The sequence below is a fragment of the Dermacentor variabilis genome, chromosome 4 (assembly GCF_050947875.1).
Source record: "Dermacentor variabilis isolate Ectoservices chromosome 4, ASM5094787v1, whole genome shotgun sequence".
Taxonomy (NCBI): Eukaryota; Metazoa; Arthropoda; class Arachnida; order Ixodida; family Ixodidae; genus Dermacentor; species Dermacentor variabilis.
In genome coordinates this window covers 83,935,518-83,963,304 of record NC_134571.1, presented here as the reverse complement: position 1 = coordinate 83,963,304, position 27,787 = coordinate 83,935,518, and the positions used below count along the sequence as shown (strand labels likewise).

Here is a 27,787-nt window from a genome sequence, read left to right as displayed (position 1 = left end):
ACAGTCACCTTTGGCGGTAATGCGCTAGTGTACGCCTTGAAGTGGTGTATCCAAGAATTCGTCTTGCTGCGAGCAGTGCCACGCCCTCGACCAGTAATGGGGTGGCTGGTCAGGCGAGTGTCATCGCGCGTCGCTCTAGGAAACGTGTCCCGATACGCAGAAATTCGGGAGCTAGGGGCAGGGAGGATATAGGCGGCCACGTGCCTGGTGTGCACTCCTCCCCCCGCACACACACACACACCTCGCTACACCCCCGATACCTAGCGTTTCGCGCAGTGATGTCGCTCTGCACTTGCCAACCGAAATATTTCACATTTGTTCTGTGAAATATTTCTGACGGGTATGATGATTGTCGTCGAAAATGCACGTTGGCGGCAGCTTGCTTCGACAGGTGGCCTTCGCTTTGCTGCGGCAGAGGAGCTGATGGCAACTCATCCGATTGTTTCTTCCTGTTAGCTCGCTTGATAATATAGTGAAGTGTTCTTGCATTAAAATATCAGGGAAATAATCAAAAGCAATCAATTTGATATTGGACGCGGCGAGGACTACGCCGCATCGAAAATGCTCCCGCGCAGCTATTGTTCCTATCATGCATGGTGTCCGCTGTAGCATACAGTGGGACATTTTAGAAAATATGTTCCGAAGAAAATGTTGCTTCCACACAACCACAATACAGTTCTTGCCTCCAAAGGCTTCTTCTATCCTTTGTAGACAATTAGATGTGCCAAGCTGCAATGTCACGACAGTTATAAGTAAAAGTGGGGGTACGAAAGAGACTTATCCCCCCCCCCCCACACACACACACAGTTCCCTGTGTATGTGTATGGAACAGTAGGACGCCATATTTGAAACCGAGTTGGAGGAAAATGCTGGTTCGTGGCGCCTTCTAGGGCGGTTATGGAAAAGTTAAGTTGTCCACTGAAGTTGACACTATGCACAAGAGCTTCTTGGAACCACTAAGCTTGCTCCAAAAATAGACGAAATTTGTCCATTGTAGTGGACACCATGTAACAAAGGGTTAATTTTGACAGTTTCTGCTCGGGTTTAGTTGATTGCTTAACGATAAGGAAGGATTACATTGCGTTCTAAAGTAACTAAAGACTCAACATCCCAAAGTTTCGAGAACTTTGTTAAAACCTCCGAAATACGGGAATATGCGCTGAAGATAGATGCGTCACTCTAACGTACGAGCGCTGAGGCTTCGGCGCAAAATAGAGGGCGATCTTGCCTTCAGTGCATCTGCTAATAACCAACCTTGTGTCGCCAAAAGAATCCAGATGGACTGTTGAAAGAAAGCTGAACCGGCACAACCTACTTCTCCGTGTGTGTGTGTGTGTGTGTGTGTGTGTGCTCTATTTTCGTCCTCCCGTATTTTGCTACGCACGGCTCACGCGCGTGTCACTCCTCCACGCAGCGCATCAAGATGCTCTCCCAACCGACGGCCGACTGGGGCCCCAAGTTGCAGATGCACCGCATGGAGACGCACAGCCCCAAGCACACGGACTCGCAGGTGCCTCTGGCGCTGCCCAGCTACAACCAGGACGGCGACGACGACGACATCTTCCCGGTGTACTACAAGCCGGACAACGGCGACTCCGAGTCGGAAGCCGGCGGCATCAGTCTCAACATCCGAAAGGGCTCCTACGAGTCGGGCCGATGAGGGCGCCGTCTCCCCGCTGTGCACGCAGAGAGTCGCCAGGGGCCGCTTCCGTCGCGACGCGGCCCCGACGTCGCCGGCACGACGTCTTCCTCCGCAAGTGCCGCAGCAGCACCGTCTTCCACGGAGAGATTCGGGGCCGGCACCTCGGCTACCCAGACAGTCGGAGGTTGTCCACACCCTGTAGCTGTACTGTAGCCAGCATCTCAGTTCTTTGGCCGCGAGACCTATGGCAGGCTAGATGGAGGTAAACCAAGGTCGCCTGCCAAACGCCTGTTGATAAGAGGGAGAGGACTCCGGCGGCCGTCTTTCCAATTTTGCCGAGTGATCTCGCGCTCCACCGCCGAGATTCAATCTTGGACGGCATGGGCTGTTGCCATAGGATTGATCCCACCCAAACCGAAGTGGTCACTTGTAGCCCACGAGAAAAGGTTGGCCTTTTCTCAATAGAAAGTTGACGTCCGACGAAAGCATGACGTTGTCGCCACTTCGCGAGCTCTCCCATTTATCATGCCTTGTGGATCAAACTTGCTTGCAGAACGTGCAACTTAATTGGCGTTTATCAGGCGACTGGTTTACATCTCCTGGATAAGAAACGTACTATAACGTCAATCTGTCACCAAATCGTGACGTAACGGCTCGAATGCACTCGGCCTGGGCTAACCGCGACCTGGCAAAGGACACCAGCTCATTGAGTATCCTGGCCTATATAAGTGCTAGAAAGATCGAAAGGAAACATGAACTTCAACTTCGTTTCCCAAACGAACACGCTTTGCAGCAACATTGCTATGAGCCTTTTATAGTTGAAGCTGACTAAGAGCCGCCTGTGTATCAGACAAGCCAAATCTGAGTCCCTAAGGATATAAGCACTGATTTTGCCAGCTTGTTAGCTAGTATTGTGTACCTTTCAGCAAGGTAATGTGTAGCTTAGGAAAGCTTTCGAAAGCGAATACGTTTTCGCTTTCTGAATTTTCCTTCTCGCAAGTTGCCTACGTCTTAGAAGCGTGCAGGTGCGTCAACAACACGACGCTGTAGCAACCTGACGTCACAAGTATTTATTATGGAAAGGAAAAAAAATAAACATCTCTGGCATGGCCACACGACATGCGTCTAAGCCGAGTATAGTTCTGAAGTTGATATACTGCCGGTCCTTACTTGATCTGAGACGCCTACTTTGTTTCAGCCTGATATCTGATGCTGTTGGCTATTCTTTATGGAAATGCGTAAAAAGAAACTTGCGGAACCAAATATGTGATAGCAAGTGAGGGCTATCATAGACCATTGGTAGAGAAGCACCATGACACTAAAGGAGAGTGAAGATAATCTATAATCTTTGATTTAACTTGCGAAAATTCGAACTTGCGAAGTGTTTTTGTCTCGAAAAACAAATTGTCCTTTGTCAAAAGGTAGCAGAGAAGTCTCAGTGTCGGGCTGAAATGAAGTAAACTCCTGTGAAGATGGTGCTCTGGGCATCTATGTGTGTCCATGTATTATATCAATTGTTTAGTGAAAGAATCTGTTGTAACAGATACAGGATTTCATCGATCACACAAAATTCAGCTATTGTACATTGCGCTTATTGTATCGTTTGCAGGTTTGGTGCAATGAAAAACAGTCATTTTCACACAGACATAGAGGAGCCCTCTGTATCCATAGAGTCACACATATCACTTTCCTGTACGGTTTGTTTGCATGTACAGTCAACTTTTTGGTGGCTGGCGCACATCATAAGAGAGAGAAAAAAGGAATCTGGCACGTAAGGAATGCTACTAGCATTTTTTTACACGTGGAATACGCAAAGCCATTACACGCAGATTATTGTAATGGCTAAAAATGTTTATTTTCGTAATTGATGGCATACTAAAATATAAGAAGAAAGAAAGAAAGCTGGGCAGGAGGCCCGTCATGTCTCAATGCTGTTTGCTTTTCAAGATTGTGCTCAATTCGTGAAACGAACTTTCCCACTTAAAAGTTAACAAGCTCGCGAGAACGCTGACCAGCATTTCAGCGTAAGCATTGTACAATAAGATAAAAAAGAAAGCTATCTCTGCCTTAGGCTCTCTCAGTACACTCGCGTGTTCAATTACGAATATTTGCATATATGAATAGGTAGACAATAGATTTTCACTTTCCTAGTGCTTTTTTGACAGCATTTCTGTCAGAATGCATATTTATGTCATCAACCTGGTGATTGCACTAGCTGTTTGTTGAGAATATCAAGACCCGTTAGCTCATTTCCGACTGGTACGCTGCTCGCAAAACATATTCAAGACGTGACATGCAGTTTTCTACAGTTTATACTTGTAGGTCATGAATGAGCGACTTCAGGGTGCCCTTCTCATCGGGTTTGAGGAGAGTGGCAAATCCCATTTTGTCCTTTCCAATGTTAGTGACAGAGAAACGAGGAGAAATGTAAAATGCGTGCCAGCTTGTGTACACTTCGACAGCGGTATTTTTAGCACTTCGAGGCTACACACGCGGATGATGGGCGACGAATTTTAGCTGTGATGTTGCTTGCTCACATCATTAGAGAGAGAGAGAGAGGAAGAGTAATTTATGAGAGTATGCGCAAAAAAAAAAAAAGCGCGTGTATTTATGTCTTCCTCTGAAGCGGTATACATGGCATGAACAGTACCCAGAGAGCGGTGATCAACTTGTATATAGTCATACTTGTAGATTTATCATGAAACTGCTGGTTTGTACTTACAAGTGCCACGTCGTGACGTTCACTTTCTTCTTTTTTTGTCATTCCTTTAGCCATTATTTTGATCCTGTTGCTGTTGCTTGCTACGTGCATTCTCCTTTTTTTGTTGCCGGAATGCTGTTGAGATGAACGAATGTGTTGTTCGATATCGGGCCGTGGCGACAGGCAGGCTGTGAAAATTCACATCGATCACGAGTCGAAGTTCAGAAGGAAACTGTTGTGACCTTTACAATAGCGATTAACAACCTGTTAAAGAAGAAACTGTAAAAGAAAAAAAAATACTTGGCAGAGACAAACAAGGAGGGCGGTGCTAGTTTTGTATAATTTCAGCAATTTCGCATGGTGTTCATTGAACACTTAGTGGCCATTTGTTGCTTTGTAATTGAGTGCGCAATGCTGCCTTTGCTAAATTTCAAATCGTCTGTTATTTGAAAGCTTGTTCACGCTTCTTCAGTCACATTGACTATAGTTCAGACTTATTCCTCGATGAACACTGGAGGGTATCGAGAATGTCACAGATCGAAGCGCTTTTGATTGGTTCTTGCTTTCGCTTGACAAAAGCGCCAGCTATCATTTGTCTGTTGACCGCCTAAAACGATTTTCAGCACGTTCGTTCTTTCAATGCCGGTATGCAAGAGTGAGTGTCGCTCAATGCATGAAGGGCACCACGAATGCAATTGTGAGAAGCTTAGAAGAATAAGCCACACTGTGAAGTTGTACATACATCTATCTATTTACACCGGTTTTAGAGACATATGACTGAACCTCCCCTTCTCCTCCTTTCTTTTCTCACGGGGAGGGGACGGAGGAGGTGGAGAGGGTGTGTCGCGAACGTCTCTTGCGACTACAGACAAGAAACACACGACGCGCAAGAATCAGGGAAGCCTACCGACTCTTGCAGACTTGTGCCAACTGAAACGCGACGACAGTCTGTCATGAGTTTGTTGTCGCGTGTTTGTTAAGCGTGGTTGCTAGTCATTTTATTGCCCTGCGCGGCGAGCGCATTGCTCCTGCTCAGCGAGATCTGTCTTGCACTCGGTGTCGGGGCCGTAACTTTCGATTCGCGAGCCCTAGGCGGGCGCCCAGCTTTTATACGTATCGGTGTCGAGGTTATAACTATTTTCTCAGTTCCATTTCATCGACCGAAATGCGCAACCTGACGAACAAGCATAAGCTGGAGTTTAGTGGGCGCACGTCCCATATACGTGCGCCTCGGCTCGTAATTTCCTGTAGCCAACCTGCCAACATCCTTCGAAAGCATTGTTTCTCTTTCTTTTTTTCTTGTGAGCTGGCTTTCATAATTGTTGTGTTGGTTGCTTGACTGTTTGCTGGTAAATAATTAAACAGCGAAATTGCGGCTGGTTGGGGTTTGTTGGTTCAACACACTGACAAATTGTGCAGCAGTAAAGAATAAACAGACAGACAGAAAAAAAAAAGCGAGACTGTAATAGCGCTCGTCTGTCGTCTCGCTCCTTTTGTTGATGGTATTTTTTTTCCTGCGCTACAGTTTGCCAATAGACTGAACGCACCACCTTAGCGGTCATGCAAAACAGCGCTACCGCTGTTGAAAATATGTAGCAACGTTCCTCTGCCGCCGTTGACTAAGTTGCAGCTTCGTCGCCATACTCGTTGCTATCATTCGACCCTGGCGAGAAAGCCCGCTGCGCTTGTTTACGATCCTCGTTGCCATCGCAGTGAATCCTTGCAGAAAGGTTCCTACCGTATACATGTTCTAATTCTCACGACGTATCGTTGTAGCGGTTGACAGAACGAACCTGTGGTACAAGGCAAGAAAGAGGCTCGGATGAAGGCTGCTCACTCTATAGCCGTGTTCCGGCATTTTGCAATTTAGTGTACGCGAAGATCACAATGTTGTGTCACTGACAAATCCCTTGTTTTTAGAGGTCTATAAGCCTTCGGGTTGGAGCTTATGTTATACTACGGGTCGTGATAACGCCAGAAAATGAGCCCCAGCGTGTCGGGGCATGTTAATTGAGATCGCGCGGGTTAGTTCGACAATTGTGCAAGCTTTGGCTTCTAAAGTTATGCGAACGAGAAGTCGCAACGGCGATATCCTGGACTGGAGAATTTTAGAGCTGGATTTGGTTGCCAAGTGGTCTGTCTTGCAATACTTGATCTTTTTTTTTTTTTTTTGCAATAACTGAAGCTCGCGGCGTTCTCAACTGCAGACGCGCGCGAAACTATAGAAATTTTGTTTCTTTGCATCCATCAGTTTGTATTGTTTCTCACAACCATAAATTGGTAGTCGCAGTACGCAACACCGGCGGTGGTGTCCACGCCGAACTGTCTTCTCGACAAAGTGTTTTCAAAATGTCTTCTTTTTTGTACATACGTAACATAGAATGACTCATCACATTGTTTCAGGTTTTCAAAACGTGCTATAATATTTTTGTTTGTTTGTGCGTCTTCATTTCATCACTCATGACATTGAACTTGTTGCATGAATGATTACATAATAAACATCTGGTGATAACTCGGTGTCTTATTCTTTTGGTATTCCTTGCGTTTGAGGTGCTCGCACGTGAGAGCGTGCTACTGCGCCTGAACAGCTGGTGGTGGTGGCGGGGGGGGGGGGGGGGGGGTGAAGGGGTTCTAGAGAATAAACTTGAGGCATATTACTGAAGCCGTGTTACACAGCAATTTAATTTAACGTATTTCTGACATATTATCGGCGCAATAACATCGTACATCGGCATCGGAGCCGAAAAAAAAAAACTTAATCTCTCTGAGAAATGCAGTCATCATTTGGTATTTGATCGACGCACGAAAACTACCTACTTGGGGACAACTTCGGCAACTTGAGTTGTGTGATAATACGACTTTAGGTTTCTGGGCATTATAGTCGATCACCTCAAAGTCTTACTCATTCGAACGAACAAACTGCCCGACTTCGCGAATGCGCCTAGAGTGCGCGTGCAATTTCTATTTCTGTAATATATGTGTATGATGCCCACACACACACACACACACACACACACACACACACACACACACACACACACACACACACACACACACACACACACACACACACACACACACACACACACACACACACACACACACACACACACACACACACACACACACACACACACATCTTTTTTACGCACGCATAACTCTCTACATGCATGCACGTGCACTGCTCGTGTTAAAAAATGGTTTAAATAAAAGTCTGCTTTTCCACAATAAAAGTATTTATGCAAGGAAGCCCCCTACCACTTGCGCCGCCTGTGGCCTGCGCTGCACCCGTCGCCCGGCTGCCCGTGGTGCGAGCACGAACGGGCCGATATGGCCCATGTGCTTTGGGAATGCCAACGCCACGTGGAACAATGACAAGGAGGAAGGGGGAATACAACAGCAGAACCCCCTGAAGCGGGGCGCCTCGCTGAGAGATCGCAAACCGCCCTCCTCAGCGAGGCACCTGAAGAACAGGAGTGGGCCGTCCAGCGGGCCAGGGCCATTGCCGAGAATCTCGAAAGATTTTCCTCGGGCGATGGACCCCAGGCAGCCTAGCCCCGGGCACCAACATCAATAACCGTTGGACAAATAAAGTTTATTCCTATCCTATCCTCCATCGAGAGGGCATCGAACTGTTGCTTGATTAAACATAATCTAAGTCGCGCGATGCCGCATGCTGAAGAGTGCTAGCGTTTGCAGCTTCCAGCAACAGGCGCCACGTTCGCGAAGGTTTTCGTTCGAATGAGCTGTTTCTCTTTTACTGGTCACCTTGGCTTGTAATGTGTTGGCCGTCGCGATTCGTCGGCGACAACCCTAGCGTGCCTTTGTGAATAACTGCCCGAGCAGTACAACCGACGGTGCGTACGGAGACATACCACGAGGTAAGAATGCATGTAACGTACTTCGCTGGCGATCCTCGATGTCTAACCATGTACAAAGGCGTATTTGACAAAGGTAGAAATTGATCCGATCCTAATTTGTCAAACAGGTGGCAAAGACATTCAAACTGCGAGCAGCATACTATAGAATACGTCAGAAGGGAGCACTGCGGTATAGGGCGCGGAAAGTTCCGGTTATTGTTGTCCAGCGCCTAACTATTCTGACATGGTATAGTTAGAATAAGCCAGATATAATTATAGAGCTAGCACAGCGGTACCGCTTATCATAACTGCTTCAACCCCGCATCCACCTGCTAGCATTCATGCATGTGCTAGTCGATCCGCACCGTCTCTGCAATGATAACCTCCGCAGTAACTCCGGTAACGCAGAAAAGCAACTTCCGCGATAATCAAGTCCAACCACTCGTAGCGTTTCCTTCAACCACCGACCGCAGAACCAAAGCTCGCCCGACTTTACAAAGAAGGCTGCGCTTTAATGCTTTGATCGATGTTACCTTTAGACGCGACCAAGTGTAACCAGAACGTCAAAATAAGCTTGTATCTTACGGTTATTTAAAGCAATCCAGCGGCCGTTGTAACTTTTTCACGAGAAAGAAGTCGCCGCGATAAGAGCGTACTTCCACTGCACAGGTCATCGCACTTGAAGGAAATGGATCTCAAGAGTAAGCTTCTCCGCACAAAAGTGTTCACTGCGGAGAAGCCGATATTATTGCGAGTTAATAGCTGAGGGAGCTGCGCGCGCATTCACGTAAGCGTAGGCAGCTTTCGAGGCTTGCACAGGTACCACCATCGCATAATAATAATAATAATAATAATAATAATAATAATAATAATAATAATAATAATAATAATAATAATAATAATAATAATAATAATAATAAACGGCGCTTCTCTAAATGCACATGCAAACGAGAGGTAGCGAAAGGTGTCACGCTGTGTCGCAGCAGCGCACACGAAAGATTGTTTCAGGACAGGCGTACCCAATCCTTTGAGCTCCCTTTCCAGATTAGAGGGGCTCATCATCATACCGTGGTGGTGAAGCAGCGCACTGACAAGGACAAGGCGAAGACACAGAAGAATACATGGCACTCGCTGTCTGTCGTCGCGTTGTCCTCGTCAGTGCGCTGCTTCACCACCACAGTATGATGATTAATCACCAACGCGCCCAACTTTACACATTACAGAGGGGCTCATGTTTGTAATATGGTGATATAATTTGTGATATTTTTTGTGAGAAAATGAATGTTCTTTACGAATCACACACACACACACACACACACACACACACACACACACACACACACACACACACACACACACACACACACACACACACACACGCCCGTTGTTTTTACGTTTTTTGAGCTTTTCTTGTTTAGGCAGCGACCTATCTTCCCTGCGTATTATTTGCCACAGGAGAGGGGGATTTGATATACTAAGCTCTTTGTACAGGCCACATATCTAATTTTGTGCCATTCGTTGCATTCTCGCCTCTTGTCACCACGTGGGTTGCTGATTTTGCCGAGGCTAGACAACTTGCAAGGGGCGGAAAACACTAGTCTAATGTTTGCGCGTTCTGCTACCTTTTTCAAGCCGTGCCAAATGTAGCGCGAGTGTGACACAACGCTAATTTGTCCTCAGAGGAGTATTCACAGCATTAGCATGCGCATGCGAACGCGATTGTTTTAGCACACATTCGGCTACGGAAAGTAGGATGTGCATATAGGGTAACCTGCATCCAAGAGGCGATCAGACTGAGTGGACGAACTGTCATTAATGTAGTGGCAGCAGAATTTCTTCAAGGCATTGTCAAAGCACAACCTAACAACACTTGTTTTTACGAGTTTCGAGTGTGGCGGCTTGTATGGTAGCAGTTTCTCGTTTCCTCGAAGTTCATAGCGCCAACAGGTGCGATCGGTCACAAAATGAAACACGATACGTAAAAACATCAGCGACCCATCCAATGCTGGCAGTTCGCGCGTTACCACCAATGTCTACAAGCTCTGTTTGACCGCCGTTAGTATATTAGAAATACCGAAATTCAAGGAGCCGTTGTAAACAGCTAATCGCCAACATAGCCGAAGACATTTAGCACTTTACTGCCTCCAAGGCGCCGAGAAAGGTCTCTGTCAAGTTTTGCTAGATTAAGTCACCAAGGATGGAAGCGATACAGGTTCCCGTGCATACTCCCTCGCATTGGACGTACGCCGACTTGAGGTGAAATGCTGAAAGTTCTAAAAAAAATTAATGGCCACAATCCACTATATGAAGGTACAATGCCAGTGAAGCTAGCTGTCGTCGTTCTCCAGAATTCGCCCCTATCCATGGTGTGAACGTGGTTGGGCAGCAAAGTCAAGCGAGTGTAGGAAACAAAACACGATTGACCAGGGCGCAATCCGAAGGAGTGCACGAAACAAAACACGTTTAATTGTAATTTGCGATTGATATTACTTAGTTAATTAGCTTAATGAAACTTGAAAGGACTAGACTTCTATCCTAGCAGGCGAACATGGGGCTGTCCGTCTCCCGCCCGTAGAAGCCCATGTATTGACAGCGGACGGAAATTCCACAACTTTTCACAACTTCCCTGTGAACTACCTAATTATGAAAAGTAAATGAAACTCGGCGTAATAATAGAGGGGTCTTAGCGGCCAATTGCCATATAATCATGTTGAGATAGTCTTGGTGACATACGGCACCACACTTCGCCGACACAAGCGCCGCCGCGGTCACCGCACTTTCCGTGTATCTGCCGCAACCGCTGCTGTAGCCGCGCCGTCACTTCCGAGCGCAGGCCACGTGCACAGTCGCCGGCGCCGCACTCTTTCCCCTGCCCCCCTACCCGCTTCTACTGCTGCAGCGCCATCGCCACAGTCTTTCCTCGTCTCCCCTACCCATCTCATTCCAGCAGCGCCGGCACTTCCGACGCGCGCGACATGGTAACCCCAGAAGCGCAGGCCACGTGTACAGGCGCCATCGCCACACTCGTGGCCTTCTCCTCCGAATGGTCGGCTGCGCGCGCATTCCGGTCCTCGATGCGGACGCAAGTCGCCCAGGGTAACCCCTGTGGGGACGCATGCGGGGGATGCATATGGGGGCTAGAGGCTTTTTGCAGCGTCACTGTAAAAAGCTCTTGCAGGAACCTCAGAGGAATATTTGAAGTTAATCCATATGGCCTAACGTTTCGACGCATTCTAGGACGCTAGTCAACAGTGAGTCTCATGGAAGTTAATTATTCAAGCCCTTAGTATCATCGGGACAGGCAGAAATGCCTGTGCCGCTGAAAGCTTCGATGAAGTTGATGATGCCTTGAGAATTCATTACTAATACAGAATCGTTAACAGCTAAAAGCTTTACAACGGTATTTGTTGCAGTTAGCGCTTGTGTTGTACCCTCCGTGTGTCCCTGTTTTTTCGCGCTTCACTAACACTACAGTAAGTAATTTAGAACTTGGCGCAGTAGGAGAATAAAGATGCGAATGGCGAGGAGTTCGAAAGACTCCGCGCGCTCGGCGCCAAGATTGGTTGGCGCACGCTGATGACGTCACCACTAAAGAATCACCGCCATTGCGCCGCTCCTCTATATATAAGACGTTGACGTCACGCCAGCTGTGGCGCATGTGCCGCACGGCTGCACTGGAATTTCCCCAGCAGTCGGTGACGTCATCGACGCCGTATCCGGCAGCGGCCTTTGCACCAATTTGCCGCGCAGTTGCCTACGGAAGCGCGCACGCACGCTCGCGCCCACACAAAATGCAGAGCACCTAAGTTGCCTGCCGCAGAACAAACCAAACATAAACATGGCTAGTATGTGTGCAACACCGTGCACGTTGGTAAATTATGGGGTTTTACGTGCCAAAACCACTTTCTGATCATGAGGCACGCCGTAGCGGACGACGCCGGAAATTTTGACCACCTGGGGTTCGTTAACGTGCACCTAAATCTAGGCACACGGGTGTTTTCGCATTCCACCCCCATCGATATGCGGCCGCCGTGGCCGGGATTCGATCCCGCGACCTCGTGCTCAGCAGCCCAACACCATAGCCACTGAGCAACCACGGCGGGTACGAGGTTGTTCAAATGGCACATATGCGAACCCCGGCGCTTTCATCATGTCGAAGAAAGGAAACGACTTAGTATAACGTGTTACTAAGCTATTATAATAAGTTGGTTCATACCTGCAAGTTAAACAAGAGAGAAGGAAAATGAAAATTTGCAGATGTATGGGAAACGGACAACTCATGCATAAAGGACAGCGAAGCTGTACAAGGGAGTTCCTCCACCTTTCGTAAGCCGAAGGGATCTGTTTTAGCACTGTTCGAATTCTAAACGAAAATTTGTAAACGTTTCACTGTATCGGATGAAATCATGTTTATGTGCTTCGCTATATACGGGCTTTATACAGAGACCTGCGCTTTTCCTTTAAAATCACGAGAGGCAGTGCGCTTTTATCATAGATGATTTCTTCAATGCTTCCTATGATTTCGTCGATGGACGTTGCGTCTTCAGGCATGTTGGGCGTTAAACAGTGCGCCATGAAGGGCATCGGGAGCAGAGGCCTGGACGTCATCCCCCCAGGTTGCCTGGTGATGATGGGATCAGGCTCCCTAGTTTATACAGCAGGTGGAATCCCCGGCAGGCCCGTGTACGCCGAAACCAACGCTGATGAGATGCTGACGGGACGCTGGTCACGCGGATACACGTACGCTCAGGTGTTTGGTATATGCGGGCCAAACTAAAGTTGATTTTAGACAAACGGCCCAGACGCTATAGTCGCAAAATATTTGGGCCCCTCCTAGCTGACCTTCGAAGTGGAGCCGTTTAGTATAATTATTTGTTTTGAAAATATTGTATACACTTTGAAAGACAATGGAAAGCGAGGAGCAGGCTGGCACCGGAAGGGGCACAACGCCTGCCTACTCTTCAGAATTGAGGAGGCAGAAACATAGAAATGGAAGATAGGAATGAGAGGGGGTGGAAAGAGGAAAGAAAGCGTAAGACGACAAACGTCAAAGAATAAAACAGAGCACACACAGTGCAGGTCGCACACAGTAGCGCCGGCCCCCACTGCAGGTCACGCTACTAAAGAATGTTAAAATAGGAGAAATAGTGTCTGAGGTCTTCCCATTCGAAAACAGAAATTAGCTACGAACGTGAACCTAATTTAGTTACTTCCAGAAAAATAAGGAGAGCGCAATGAGCCTGATCGCGTGGAGACGCATAACCATTGGGGTGCAAACACTCGTCGAGTGTCGTAAACCGCAGGCCAAGGCGATGATAATACATCACTAGCGACGTTCGGCTGCGCTCTGAAAGCGGGACACTCCATTATCAGGTGCTGAAGTGTCTCGCATCAACCGCAACATTCACGCGGTGGACTGGCCACACGTACGTCCTTGTCGGTATAAAAGTTCGCACACGCTCACACACCCAGCCCTTAGCTTGACTCTAGTGCGACGAGGCAAGCCTCGATCGCGAACACGGGGCGGTAACATTCCATTTGCGACGCATGATCTGGATGTTGTTTGAGTAAGTTACTTCAGTGAGTAATGTGACAGATTGCGCCTCACGAGCTAATCCAAGAGAGAGAGAGAGAGAAACGAAGAACGAAAGGAAAGCTAATCCAAGCATTAGTCGAAGGGCAACGCGATGATATCGTTCCAGTTGGGCCATCAACTAGGTGGCGCGTTCAGGACTGGTAAAGCATACATCATGCCTGAGACTATAGATGATTAGTACATCCGCAGAACTGTTGGTGGTCGCAGCCCGCACCTCTAGCAGTCAAGGCGGCCACATGCTTAAGGAGGGATTGCGATTTGCGTCGTACAAATGTAACGGCAGGACGCCAAGAGATGCGATCATCCACAATTAAGCCCAACTTAACTGTGTTGTCGCACCCAGCTTATCGACGTCTCGTCAAGGTACAGTCGGCTCATTGTTTGACGAGCGTGTTGTTTACGATAAACGTGGCGTGAGAAACAAGCACTGGGATTTACTGGCTAAGTTAAACACGAATACAAGCTATTATCTATTGGAGTGAGGTATACGCAATGTAACTTTTGTTCTATAACTTCTGATAATTACGTTTCGAGGCAAATTCGAAGCTCTGATGCCGACTGTGTTGCTGGACCTTGCTTGATTGCCACTTGATGTACGGAACACGCCATACACCGCATGCTGCCGTCGGCCTTTATCGCCACACAAAAACGGTCGTAGAAGTCCTCTTAACAACATCACTGCAACAAGCGCAAGCCTTAGACGACACAAAAGAAGGCAGACACAAGGCAGTATACAAGTTGCGAGTTATCGCTTGTATTGCGTCTATACCTTATTTTGGGCCGTGTAAGGTCTGTGTTTTCTTAGGCGTATATACAAGACGAAACAACGCCAAACAAAACACATTATGAGGGCACCGACTATCCAACATATAAGAGCCCGCACACGACATCATGCCGCCGTGACTGCTACGGAAGAGGATCGATGGCTACGACGGAGACGTGACGCCTCTCGTCAACGTGCTTCACAAAGCTGTTTGATGACGACTGCACGCAAATACTTTACCGAACCTTTCAATGAGGACCCATTCTAGTTGCGTGCAGTGTGCGCGACCGCTCATGGCTACACAAGTTATCGCGCTAACATTGGCAATCATATCTGATGGTTTCTGCAATCCTATTTTTATTTATTTATTTATTTGTGTTTGCTTGCGTGTTTGTTTGTTTGTTTGTTTGTTTGTTTGTACTGACGCTTGCCGTTAATGCAGCAACGTTCCTGACTATACAGATATAAATATTTTCAACATAAGAACTGTAATCAGAGAAACAAAATCAAGAAGAGCTTCTCCTCATGATTTTCATTGCTGCGAAGAAGCGTACTTTAATGAATGCTAACAGCTGTGTTTACACTGCTCTCGATGGCGCTGCACACGACGAAGGAACGCACAGGTAAATAGTCCTTCAGAGAAGTCGTAAGTGCCGTGTAAGTAACATAACCCGCAAAGTAAGCAAGAATATTTAGTATCAGAGAGAGCATTATTATGCTACTGCCTTATAAGGAAACATACTGTTTCTCGTATGAGCGAAGTGTATATAGGGTACTGTCAGCGTCACAGCCTGAACGAGTTCGACTTCAACAAGCTCACTGCTTACTACGGAAGCCTTCGGGCTCGTTTTGGCCACCTGAGGTTTTCATTTTGTTCCCATCATAATGCGGTTCGATATCGAGCCCGTAAGGCCTCGTGTTCAGCATTAGTACGCATCAGCGATTGAGCCGCCGTGGAGAATGTCTCTTTCGCTTGTCTTTTGTATACTTTGTGTACTTTCTGTGCGTCTAAGTGGAACGAATGTGAAAAACTATAGGTATGCGATAATCCGCACGACGGACGAATTTCGAAAGAGGAAAATGGTCATTCACCTAAGACTATCGCGAAGCTACGAGGGGAACTTGTACGGATTACTCAGAAATAAAGCGTCCCAGTTAAAGAAAAGTACGTCCGGATCCCGGCATCGAACTCGGTATCAACGTCTTTCCGGGGCGGTCGCTCTACTATGTGAAGTTATCAGGAGGCTAGCAGATCGCAGCAATTATAAAGACGCCTTAAAGCCGAGCTGCCACGCTGTTCGCTTTCGCCCGTTCTACACCGCACACCTTGGGGCTGCATGCTTCGCAGTCGTAACAATGATCCACCAATCTGACGTCACAACTCTGAAATTCCAAGAATTTGATCGTTTTAGCGGTGCCAGATAATACAAGGCAAGTATAGGTGACTTCGGCAGTCTCTTTACTGTGGTCTTCCATGTCCACTCCCGATTAATGCAAATGAAGCCACTGAGATTTTTTTTCGGACTTCCATACAGTAGAACGTAGAGTGCTAACAGCCTCTCGAAACTTCACTTCGTTGTCGTCCCTTCCAATGCCGTCGATGGCTTTCCGATCACCCCCGGTTGTATTTAGTGCACCTGCGACAAGCGTCGGATCGCTTTGGATGTGGCCAACATTCGCTCTGACGCTTTCGGTTGCCTTCTGGCTCACGTTCGCTCTACAATACATGTCTCCATATGTTACATATTCGACAACGATCGCTCATCGCAGGGCTAGGGCGCCACTGGAATTGGCAACCATCATCAGCGTTCGTAAGCGTTATCACGCGGTACGTGCACTGCATGCCGTGCCACGAGGCATTCGATCAATTTGGCGCGTGAAGGTGCCCGATGTAACTCTAACACTGCACGTATGAACTACACGTATGAACTACACAAGCGTACTTCTCCATTCGACTCTTCTTATTGTGCAGAAGCCAACTTCAAACGATCAAGCCACAAATGTGCACGCACCTCCAGAAGAGCGTTTGCCATGTCTTCCAGTGCTGATAGTGCAGCTATAGCTGCAAGTTCCGGCAGCTGGATTGCGCCTAGCTGCTGGGACCTAGCTTCTGGGATTTGGCAGCTATAGCTGCACCGGTTCAGTTATGGCTTTCCTGTGTTTGTCTACCGATCATCTCATCATAATGACGCGTGCTGTTTTTACAATGACGTTCCCCTTCACGATCGTACATATGTAATGATTATCTCCAACCTGCAAACGAAACACAAAGAAAAAAACAACAACAAAAAGACAAGAAGAATGAAAAAAATCAGAAGCTAGCTGACTTTTCCTCTGACCCTTTAGCATAGAGGCCAGCTTTACAGGCGTCTGCCACATGCGCGCAGGCGCACTTGAAACAGCGTCGAGCTTCTCATATCTGGGTTATCAACTGCATTACACTAGACACCGTCTAGCTGTAAGACTAAATGAATTATGCAGCAGTGGGCGATATCTTTGCGAGATCTCTATTGCGGAGATACCACCTTGAAAGGACATTCAAAACTGCGCGCACTATTTTTTTTACAGTTATACTAATGCAGTTAGTTGGATGGCATTCTCAGTATCTGCAGATCGCCGGTTTGATTACGACTGGCATGTCTTTGTTTATTAATCATTTCCTTATAACGACACATGTCATCTATAGGATGACCGTTCTCCTTCCTAAGCAGGCATAAACATGTACATACTTCTTATGCAGTGGTAGGCGAATATTTGAAGTTTTGAATACGATTCCAATACTACACATTAACTATTCGTATTCGAAAAGAATTAACTATTCTGTATTTTCGAATATTCCAAACTGAACAAATATTTCGCAACAACCGAATGTTAAGTCCGAGTGCAGACCTCAGTTTGCTCGCAAATCATCACAAATGAGAGAAATAGAAAAGTTTTCGAGCCAATGCAGAAAAAGAAGGGTAATCCAAGCCTGTATCCGGTTTCGCAGCAGAAGCCTAATAAGCGTGAGATTTTTGCTTGTAATCCGTCATTTAGTGTGTCTGGTAGTTTATTCATGTAGCAGTTTTGTCTTTTACGCTAAATACTGTGATGGGAAACGGGGCCTTTTGCATGTCTATGGCAATTTTTTTAAGCAGGTTTTGTTTTTCTTTTTTCACAAGTTCTCAGCTTTTTTTCGGCATCCATTTATTTGTCGTTTTTGGAACTCTAGTGATGCAGCAGCCATTCTTTCTTGAAATACATGTTTGCGACCAGGCTATACAGTTGTTGAGAGCCTATTCGTCCAGTTTTCTTTAATGAAAGTTAGTGCTGTTGTGTTGAAAATGGTCGCATTCTCCGATAGCTAGCTGTCATCTTCGCAGTATTCAGTACAGATGTGGTACTTTATTGCACCGAAATAAATATTTCTGCTGTAAATATAAGCTTCTGCTTTTGACCATTTGCTATTCGTATTATTATTCATACTCGATTTGTATTCTAGAAGGTTGATATTCGCCCACCTCTATTCCATTGTAATAACGACTCCCCACAACCCGTAAACCAATAGAACTTCAAAAGCGGGCTTTCTCTCGTAGACATCCTAACTACAGAGAAGTCAGCTTTACAGGCGGCTGCCACATACGCTCAGGTGCTGTGGAAAGCGCATATCCTAATTACAGGCTGTAATATAGCGGATATGGTCTTTCAGACAAAGCTAACTACAGCGTATCACATTGGCCGCAAATAAAGACGAGGACAGCGGAAGAGAACGCAAGAACGACACGGGCAGTAACTTTCAACTCGTGCCGTTTTTGTGTTCTCTTCCGCTGTCCCCGTCTTTGTTGGCGGTCAATATGATATCCAGTAAACACCAACTAGGCCAAACTGAAGTTCTTCTGACGCATATAACTACAGCAGTGGCATAGCCGCCAATTTCAACGTCACTGCTGCTAGATTTCACAGGTGTGTCGTTACGCAGGCAGTGTCATGTTCCGCAATAACCAACTTTGTGGACTACGGACAAACACGAAAAATTGATGTGTCCATCTCGAGGCTGCGCTGCCATATACCTACGTTAAACTTCTATCTGCACAGGTCTGGTCTGATTCCCTGACCATTATGCTCAATATGTGGCGAAGCGGAGACAATAGAACATTTATTGTATTGTAGGCGTTTTTCTGTAATAAGAAAATGATAGCCGGAAATCCTGCTTTGCATTATTGGCCTACATTTATGTGTGCCTGGGATCCTATCTTTTGGAGCCTCTATTATTGGGTTGAGCCAAAGAAATGCTTGCTTGGCATTCCAAAATTACCTGACTGAATCTAATCGATTACCACGCTAGACTGATCGCCTTCCCCTCCCACCATAGTATTTATTCTTATTTATTTATTTAGTTCTTTTAATTCATGATTTTCTTCGACTGTTTCTATCACCTTTAAAAAATTTGCTTTCTAAGTTTCAACGTTTAAATTGTTAATTCTCTTGGTTTTTATTCACCTAATTTAACCACCCGATTCATGGCCAAAACCCTGATGTGGGTATGTTCCACAACCGCTCAGGACAACAACATCCTACGACCGCTTCGCACCCGCATCCTGGCTTTTCTCTGTTGAGCTGCTCTTTGAAAAGGCGACGCTGCAAGCGCAGCGATTCTTGCGGCGTCAAATTAGTAAGGGCCTAGCAGCGCGTGCGTTCACCTACGCAATCAGGTGACCTAGCAAAAAATTGGGAGGAGGCTTAAGAGGAAGCTTTAGCTCGGGTACTTTTATCTAAATACATGTAAAAGGAGAATTCGTTTTTCTCGGCAACCACTGCACCAAATTTGACGAGGTTTGTTGCATGTAAAATAAAAACTTAAAATATAGTGACTGTTTGTTTCGAATTTTTGATTTAGGTTGTCGATATTTTATTATATGTTGGCAAAAACCGAAAATTTTCAAAAAACCAGTCATTCAAGTTTACAACTCTGTAACTCAACAACGAAAAACGATAATACAATTCTGTGAAACGCTTCTAATAGTACATCTAAAGCGGACAAAATTGATATGTTACACATGAATGTAAAAATAACTTAGTAATAGGGAAATACAACTTTTGCAGAACCCTTGTAACCAACGTAACAAATTCACGTAAGATGTAAAATGACGTACCGAATTTGTCCGCTTTGAATGATCTAATGGATGCCGTTCACAGAATCGCGATATCAGTTCTTGATGCAGAGCTATGAATTTGTAAACTTCGTGCTTCTATTTTTTTCATACGGTCAAATATTTGAAAACGTTTTTATGAAAATTCAAGCCCTAAATCGAAATTCCGCTTCCAACAGTCACTAGAATTTAACTTTCTCTTTCAAATGCAACAAATTTCATTAAATTCGCTCCAGGGGTTACCTCATAAAAACGTTTTTGCGTTTTACATGTATTTGAATAGGCCGCGTCGGAGTTGGGCCCGAGCTAAAGCTTCCTCTTAAGCTTCACCTTTAAGAGTGAAACGCGATAGCATTCAAAGATCCATGAGTGCTTCTCACGCTTCCCGGCAACTGCAGCTTATGTAACCGTAATGTTTACCGGGAAACGCTGGCGCTGAACGCTATGCACGAAGGCGAGCTTTCTGGTAGAAACGGCACGCGATGGTGGTGATGATGATGATGATTATGTGGCCAAACCTTTGTATCGGTATTCTAGAGCACCGTAGTATCGGGTGGACGTGGCAACCACGCCCAAGCCAGCATGACGCTCTACAGCCTACCTATTTGAGCAAAGCAGACACCTACCTATTCGAGATGCGGTGGAGACAAGCGTCATCTGTAGGTGTTGCAAGAAAATGGGCGCGCAGCTCGATGGCCTCCGAGATTGGCACGCAAATCTTGGAGGCCATGACCGCTCTACGACTGGTAGAAATGCTGGAAAAGGAGTTTGTGTTTGAGTTTCCGCGTGCCAGAAATATGTTTTCTCGTATACTCAAATTACAGTGCGACGCTATCCTGTCTGTAGATTGTGTTTACATTGTATTTTACAATTATTCTGGCGTATACTACTTTGAGGAATTCAATTAGTTCAGTAACGCCTCTGCGCCACTCGGATGGCCTGCATGGTTGTGTTTCGGAATTATTTTTCGCGACGTCCGATTTTATTGCCACCCGAGGCCCTTAACGCTGTCGCGTTAAAACAGCCCGCCGCGGAGGTTTAGCTTCTGCATTCATAGACAAAATTACACACTTCGGGTCGCATCTTGCCACACATCTGTCTTGCCCGCATTTCCTTTCTTTAACGCTGCGAACCCGGTACTTCCAAGTCGCGAACGACATGCGCGTTATCACCGTGACAGAGCATTCTCGACAGGAAAGTAGCGAGTGCAGAGTTTTCAAGAAATGAAACGCAAGCAAGACAGATGACGATTATTGTTGTGTGGCAAATACACACCCCAAAGGGTGTACATATGTTTAAGAGTGTAAGGGGTTCTGCAGCAGAGCTCTAGCATGTGTTGACGGGTCGGTTTCTGGCCAGCGGATGCAATCTAGAGTAAGCCGAGAGCCTAGTCCTACGAACATTACTAACCTAGCTGTAAACCGAAGAGGCTTTGGTTTAGAGGCACGCTAAAGAACATCAGGTAGGCAAAATTAATCCTGGCACATTCCACTACGGCCTCCCTCATGGCACGAGAATTCAGCGTTCTCGCTTTTTATTTCGATTGCCATAACAAGTATTTAAACAGTAGAGGCGCTCGAGCCTTGAGCGCCTCCACTGAAGACCTCGAGTTCAGCAGCGCAACGCCATGCCTAGCCGCTAAGCAACCGCGCCGGATGCGAAGGCCACAACGCCACACAACGTTGTGACTACGCAAGAATTAAGAGAATGCATTTGAGGTTCGAGCACAAATGAAGGAGATTTCGTTGGTAACATTATGCGGGTGCAAGACTCCAACAAATAGAACAAAAAACATGCGCCTACACCGAATGCTTCCACACTGCATTCCCTACATCAAAGGGCGTATCCTGAAACGGTCACTCTCGGTGATAGCATCGCCTCGGCCGTGAGGCGCGCGCTGATTGGCTGGTTGAGTACTACGTCACGCGATGGTCGCCGAAGTGGTCATCGCAGGATATGTCCTATAGGCTGAGCAGGCTGGAAAGATCCTTTACAGTAGCTTTGTTCGCACTTGAAACATTTTGCTGTTTGACCGATTTCTTTTTGTGAAAATATTCTTGTTTAATTCTGCATGAAAAAAAAAAAGATTTATTCATTAGAGACAAACAAACCATGTACTTATACAGCTTTTACCCGTAGAGAACAGAGCCGCGAATCAGTCATGTACAAAATCCAAAAATATAAGTAATTAAGATGAGATACTGAATACTACGCAAAAGCGTTCCGAGCTGGTCTAGTAGTTGGTTTACGTACATTATGGCGAAACGGGGCTGACGATGGGATGGGTGAAAACACAAAATTATGCAGAAATTTACCAAAGAAATACTACATGGCCAAATTTTTGAAGTATCTGAGACACAGTATAAAGAAAATGCAACGGATCAAACGAGTTGGAATCTATTTACAGCGAAGCTTTTGGGAATGCATAAGGAGTCGAAGCACGAGATTGTGTTTAATGAAAGTCCGCACAAAGTGACACGGAAGCCTTTATTGGGGCATTGTAGAGAGGCTAATGTAATGCCGCCGCCGCCTCCGAGGATGTGCGAAGGCGAGCTTTCTAATTCTTTTTTTTCCTGTCCCCCGCACGGCCGCCGCCACCGCTGACGCGCGTGGACGGATGGGGATAAGGCTGAACCCTTTAAATCGGGCGGTGGCTCACGCCACCTAGCTGTGACTACCATTATACGTTGTACTTAGTGGAGGGTAAAATTTCACTCTTGCCTCGATTTTAGCCACCGATCAGACAACCCCCGTTTGGTTATTTTTATCCGCCTAAAGTCTTTTTTGCCTACACTGTTCCTAAAGCCCGTTGCTTTGAACTGTAGGGCGAAACCCTTTACAGAAAAGTACCAGATGCTCAGCCGTTTCCTCCTCCTCTCCACACGCACCGCATGGCTCGTCTATCCCTTGGTGTTTGACTCGGTCGACTTAGTCTGCAAAACTCCAGTCCTGGCTCCAAACAACAAAGAGCTTCCTCTGGAATTGTCGTAGGTATTTTCTTTCGAAATGTCCTGCTTGAAAGTTCGGCGTGTTCGCATCCCGGCGAGGTTCGCAAAGAAAAGCTTCGCTTTTTATACTGAAAAAATTTTTTCGTTACTTCCAAAATACAAAACATTGCACAAAGCGAAAATCTGCATCAGTGAAGCGCCTTATTTTGTTGAGAGAGAGATAGAGAGAGAACAAACATCTTTAATATTTTTTTTAAACAATGAAAAGGGCCGAATTAACGATAAACTTTTGTTCAGTGTCGGAAAGAGCTGCTTTTCAAAACACGTTAGACACAGCCTGCCGCATGTTCTTTCTGAAGATATCGCCGCTGATGCTGAAAAGCCGCTCGGAGGATGCACGGCACAGCATAACAGTGCTGCTTGAGAAAAAATTATGAAAGGGACGTATCCTTCAATACTACATACTCAATGTAAGACACGCGGTTCTCGCACAGCTGTACTTTCACTGCTGTCCGCCGATGAGTTGTGGAAGGGGGAAAAAAAATGTGCGGATTTCAAGCCGCGTGAGAATCAGTGGACGCGAAGCTTCTCGAGGGCTCCACCATAGTCGGTCGATATCATTATCGAGACAACGTAGGTCTCGTGGTAAATGTAATTGGAAACGCATTTATTAAAGTATATATATATATATATATATATATATATATGTGTGTGTGTGTGTGTGTGTGTGTGTGTGTGTGTGTGTGTGTGTGTGTGTGTGTGTGTGTGTGTGTGTGTGAACGGGAAGGGAACCAAGGGGCCCGATTTTTATTAATTATATCATTTTTCTTTTCAATCATATATCCTATACACACGGGACGCGCAAGGTGGTCGAAACAAGGGCTCAAATCGCCACAGCAACGTCCGAAATTGTCCTGAAGGCCCGCCAGTACGATCATTGGGAGTCTCGGTGCGCGTATTGGACAGAAGACTGGGGTGCGCGCTTCTAGCCATGACAGTGGCCACTTACCACTTTTACTAAGCTTCACCGTAATACCATAGAGAAAGAAAAAAATGGTAATACATTGCGTAGGCTTCACCGCGTAACACGATTGTACTGCGGCAAACCTGACTTTAGAAAGACGAATTATAAAACGTTTACACTTTCTGGAAGTGTTCTGGAAAACGCTTCTGTTGCGCAACAGCCACAGACAAGAAACGTCGAACATTTTTCAGGCACGGTGAATATTGCTTGCAGTTCTGAACGCCACATAACGCAGGTTCTCTGGCAATAATATTACTCTTTCTCCGCTGTTTACTGTGAGTGCGATGACATTTACTCTGTATACATTCAGCAACATAGAACCAAGCATACATCACAGGTGAGCTGCAAAGACACAACGGTGTCACGCAAATTTATCAACGTTATCACCCACACAGCACGCACACGTGGAAGAAACGAAACTATTCTCTGCGCTAATAGTCCACGGCAAGTCTTCGTCGCCGTAATAGAGCACACACAAAAGAGTGAACTCGAGCTTTAGACCATTAGCAGATAAACTGCAGCCCGTTAAAATAGGACACGGCGAACTCAACCAAGCATAACTACCACAGAACGTACAACACTGCTTCGAGAAGTAATAGTCGACAGCCTTCAAGCGCGTTTCGTGCTCCAGCCATAGCTCCAGCGTGGATACCATTGGATACCTTGGTGGATAGCCTTGGCATCAATTGGCCGTGGCCGAGCCGCGCCTACGTTCAGATCAGTTCAGGACCAAGCCAGCGCTAGTAACAACATAACGAAAACATCTTATTAATGATATAAACTGGTCACTTATGCATATTCAATGTAAAATACAATCAAAACAAAGTGTTTTATTGGGTATTAAGCAGAGCAGCGCCATGATCCGTAGCGAGTCCTCTTAGGGCTCCACACCTGTGATTGGTTCAATTTGTGTGTGCGTAACACGTAACGGATAAAAGAAGGGATAAGTGTTCCGCAGCCAACAGTAATAATGCAAGTCTGATGTGATTCAAAAGGAAGTTTAATTTGCATTGATTGCATGAATTTTTAATTTTGACCAAGCTTGTGATCTGGTTATATGGCTGTATTCGTTCATCGGTGAACCTTGGCAGAGCCGTTCGTCAATGCTATTTCTTTCGTTACGTCCCCGAATCACTTTGCTGCCCACTTGTCACCGAAAGTGAGTACCGTCTGGCGAGCCAGTTTGATTATCGTTTGAACATTTCGCTGAATTTTTACGTTTGTGACAATGACTGAAAACGTGTCTCCTTCATTTCACTCGCCTTCGTGTTTGTTAATGCAGCACGGTGTCTTTCAGGTTGTTAGCAGAATTTTGAATTTTGACAGTCCGTCCTCGGTTCGTTGCAACTGGGCTTGTTGCAGCGTATGCAGTGAAAAGTGTGTACGCGGTTTTGACTTCGTTAATTGGAGCGCCTTTGCTGCAACTATTTGGATTTGTTTTCCTTCTTTTGACAGTCCTTTGCCGATGGCCGCCGCGATTTTCGGACGCGGTCAGCTCGTAGGCGGCTTCCCGACGTGCGGTACTCTCATCGATTGCATCAACGTTACCCCGCCTTCAGTTTGGCGTCGTGCTGTCTTTCATAAAAGACACTGTGAGCAGTTGCGAATGATTCCTTTAGATAAAGCCGATTTTGCCCGGATCGATAACTGCGTCATGGTTCCCTTAAACTTTTTTCTTTTTTTTCTGCTTCTTTTCGCTGACACAGTAGCAAATCTTTTCTGACACCGTTCTAACAGCGTTTAGGGCGAAGACGAAGAGGTATACCATCGACACTTCTTTCTCCTTTTTGTATGCGTTCCTTGCGCTGTTAGAATGCTGTCAGCAGGACGAGCGAACTAGCCCAGATCAAGGCATTGCTCCCCATCTTTTCATTTGATGGGTCCGGTAAGCGACCGCGCGTATGTTGACCTTGATGACCGTCGCTACATCGCACGCTGATTGCTTCTGTGTTAACGCTCGTTTCATCCGAGGCGTCACCGTTTTATCCGTTGCGTGGGGTCACGCGGAGAGAGGATACCTGTCGCTGCTCTTCCTGAATGACCGTTTAAAAGTAAACAGTCAATCTGCGGTCGTTAAATGGAACGAAATAATTCCGTTCGTCACCGTTGTCACTGTTTGCCATTATTACAACCTCGGAGCAGTAACTTCTCTCTCTCTCTCTCTTTTTTTTTTTTTTTTTTTTTGTGTGCGTGTCCATAACTACGATCGCTTTGCGAAGACGAAGAGGTATACCAAAGACACTTGTTTCTCCTTTTTGTATGCGTCCCTTGCGCTGTTCGAATGCTGTCAGCAGGACGGGCGAACTAGCCCAGATCAAGGCGTTGTTCCCCATCTTTTCATTTGATGGGTCCGGTAAGCGACCGCGCGTATGTTGACCTTGATGACCGTCGCTACATCGTACGCTGATTGCTTCTGTATTAACGCTCGTTTCATCCGAGGTGTCACCGTTTTATCCGTTGCGTGGGGTCACGCGGAGAGAGGATATCTGTCGCTGCTCTTCCTGAATGACCGTTTAAAAGTAAACAGTCAATTTGCGGTCGTTCAATGGAACGAAATAATTCCGTTCGTCACCGTTGTCACTGTTTTCCATTATTACAACCTCGGAGCAGTAACTTCTCTTTTGTGTGTGTGTGTGTGTGTGTGTGTGTGTGTGTGTGTGTGTGTGTGTGTGTCCATAACTACGATCGCTTTGGCGCAAACAAGGAATGTCGGAAGGGAACAATTTCCTTGGAATTTTCTTGTCGAGATGCGGATGTGGCAACCCTTTCCTTTCTTGTTAAATAGGCCACGGACAGCGTTGTTCGAGCGGCACCGTCTGCTCGTTTTACGCCGAAAAATCGATGGCCTCGCAAAGCGTGTTGCGCTGTCTTTTTGTGGGCGTCGAACTAGTTTGTGAGGTCTTGCTGGTGGAAGTGGAGAACTGTTTTCCCGTCGCGTGTTGCCTTAAGTTGCATGATCTGTACTACGTTTCTGCTGTCACCTTTAATTCACTCATTTAGAGGCTTCCCTCTGCGGCCGTGTAACAATAAAAGGAGAGCGCTCGTAACTGTATTACGTAGGGCATATGTTTGTATGAACCACGTTGGTGATATTTGTTAAATCTCTGAAACAGCATGCTCTCCATTAGCCAACACTTGATCGCCTTGCCTGAAAGGAAATTTTCATGACAAAAAGAAAGTTGCTGTAGAGTCAGACTAAACAACTGTTTTGGTTAACTCGAGAATTAAATCGTAAAAATTAAACCCGATTATCTTTGTGTGTGATGTGTGTGTGTGTGATGTACAGGCTCAATAGATAGCTTTATTGGTATAGGCAACTTTACACATTCCGCAATTGTAAAAGTGCATCTTATAACTTCACAGCAAGGTGTCTAATTGTTTCAATGATGCTGCCATTTTCTAACCTAATGCCATATTCCCGTGTGACCTTGCTAAGTGCAATAGCATGCACTCTGAATTGCTCACTTCATTATTACTGCAAAATTTTGTAATAGCTTTGTATCCTTTGCTCGTCGTGGTCGTGGCAGCACTGGTTGATGCTGTAACATTTACTAGTCCTTGCTGATTGTGCTGGTGAGGATTGCATGCAGCAGTATACTAGTTATGTACTTCTAAAGGCAGTGTAGTGTGCTTTGTCTCTATTTGAAGACAATGAAAAAACGTGAAAGATGACATGTTTCAGGAACTTTGTTGCACAACTTAAACAGAGGCTAAGGACAAATATCAAATCATTCTAGACTGGTTAACTGTTCTCAAGCTCGGCTTTCTTTTCTTTTTCCCCGTTGGGAAATGACTGGTCAACACCTGTGTATTGGGTGCACGTTAAAGAACCCCAGAATGGTCACAATTAACATAGAGTCGCCACTAGGGTTTGCCTCATAATCGTATCTTGGTTTTGGCACTTAAAACCAGAGTTTAACACAATTCACGTAGAAGGTGAAATGAAAGAAAATGAATACTAGTGAAAGATCTTTTATTTTAGGCCTTGCAGGAATGAGAAATTTACACATTTCTGTCTGGTCCGCCATGAAACTGATACACGCAGATTGATTTTGTTAGAATGTTTTAGCCTTGGTGGCACTGGATTGCTGCAAGTTTGTTACGGCAAAGACCACTTCTCTATA

The 27,787-nt window shown here is 46.0% G+C and overlaps 2 protein-coding genes across 5 annotated transcripts in view; both read left to right on the top strand.

Annotated features, from left to right (window-relative positions):
- LOC142579448 (sodium- and chloride-dependent glycine transporter 1-like) overlaps positions 1-6,860 on the top strand; it is a 118,398-nt gene extending 111,538 nt beyond the window's left edge. For all 3 annotated transcript variants that reach the window (XM_075689618.1, XM_075689616.1, XM_075689615.1), the window contains exon 15: positions 1,415-6,860. In XM_075689618.1, the coding sequence (XP_075545733.1) occupies positions 1,415-1,660 (246 nt within the window). In that variant the 3' untranslated portion in view covers positions 1,661-6,860. The remainder of the gene's footprint in view (positions 1-1,414) is intronic.
- Positions 6,861-24,500: 17,640 nt separating this feature from the next.
- The window catches only part of msps (msps cytoskeleton-associated protein 5), a 113,264-nt gene continuing 109,977 nt past the window's right edge, over positions 24,501-27,787 (top strand). The window contains exon 1 of one of the 2 annotated variants that reach the window (XM_075689613.1): positions 24,501-24,822. The gene's annotated coding sequence lies outside the window, so the exon portion shown is untranslated. Of the gene's footprint in view, positions 24,823-25,917; positions 26,017-27,787 lie in introns of those variants that run through there. The other variant, XM_075689614.1, reaches the window with a different exon arrangement.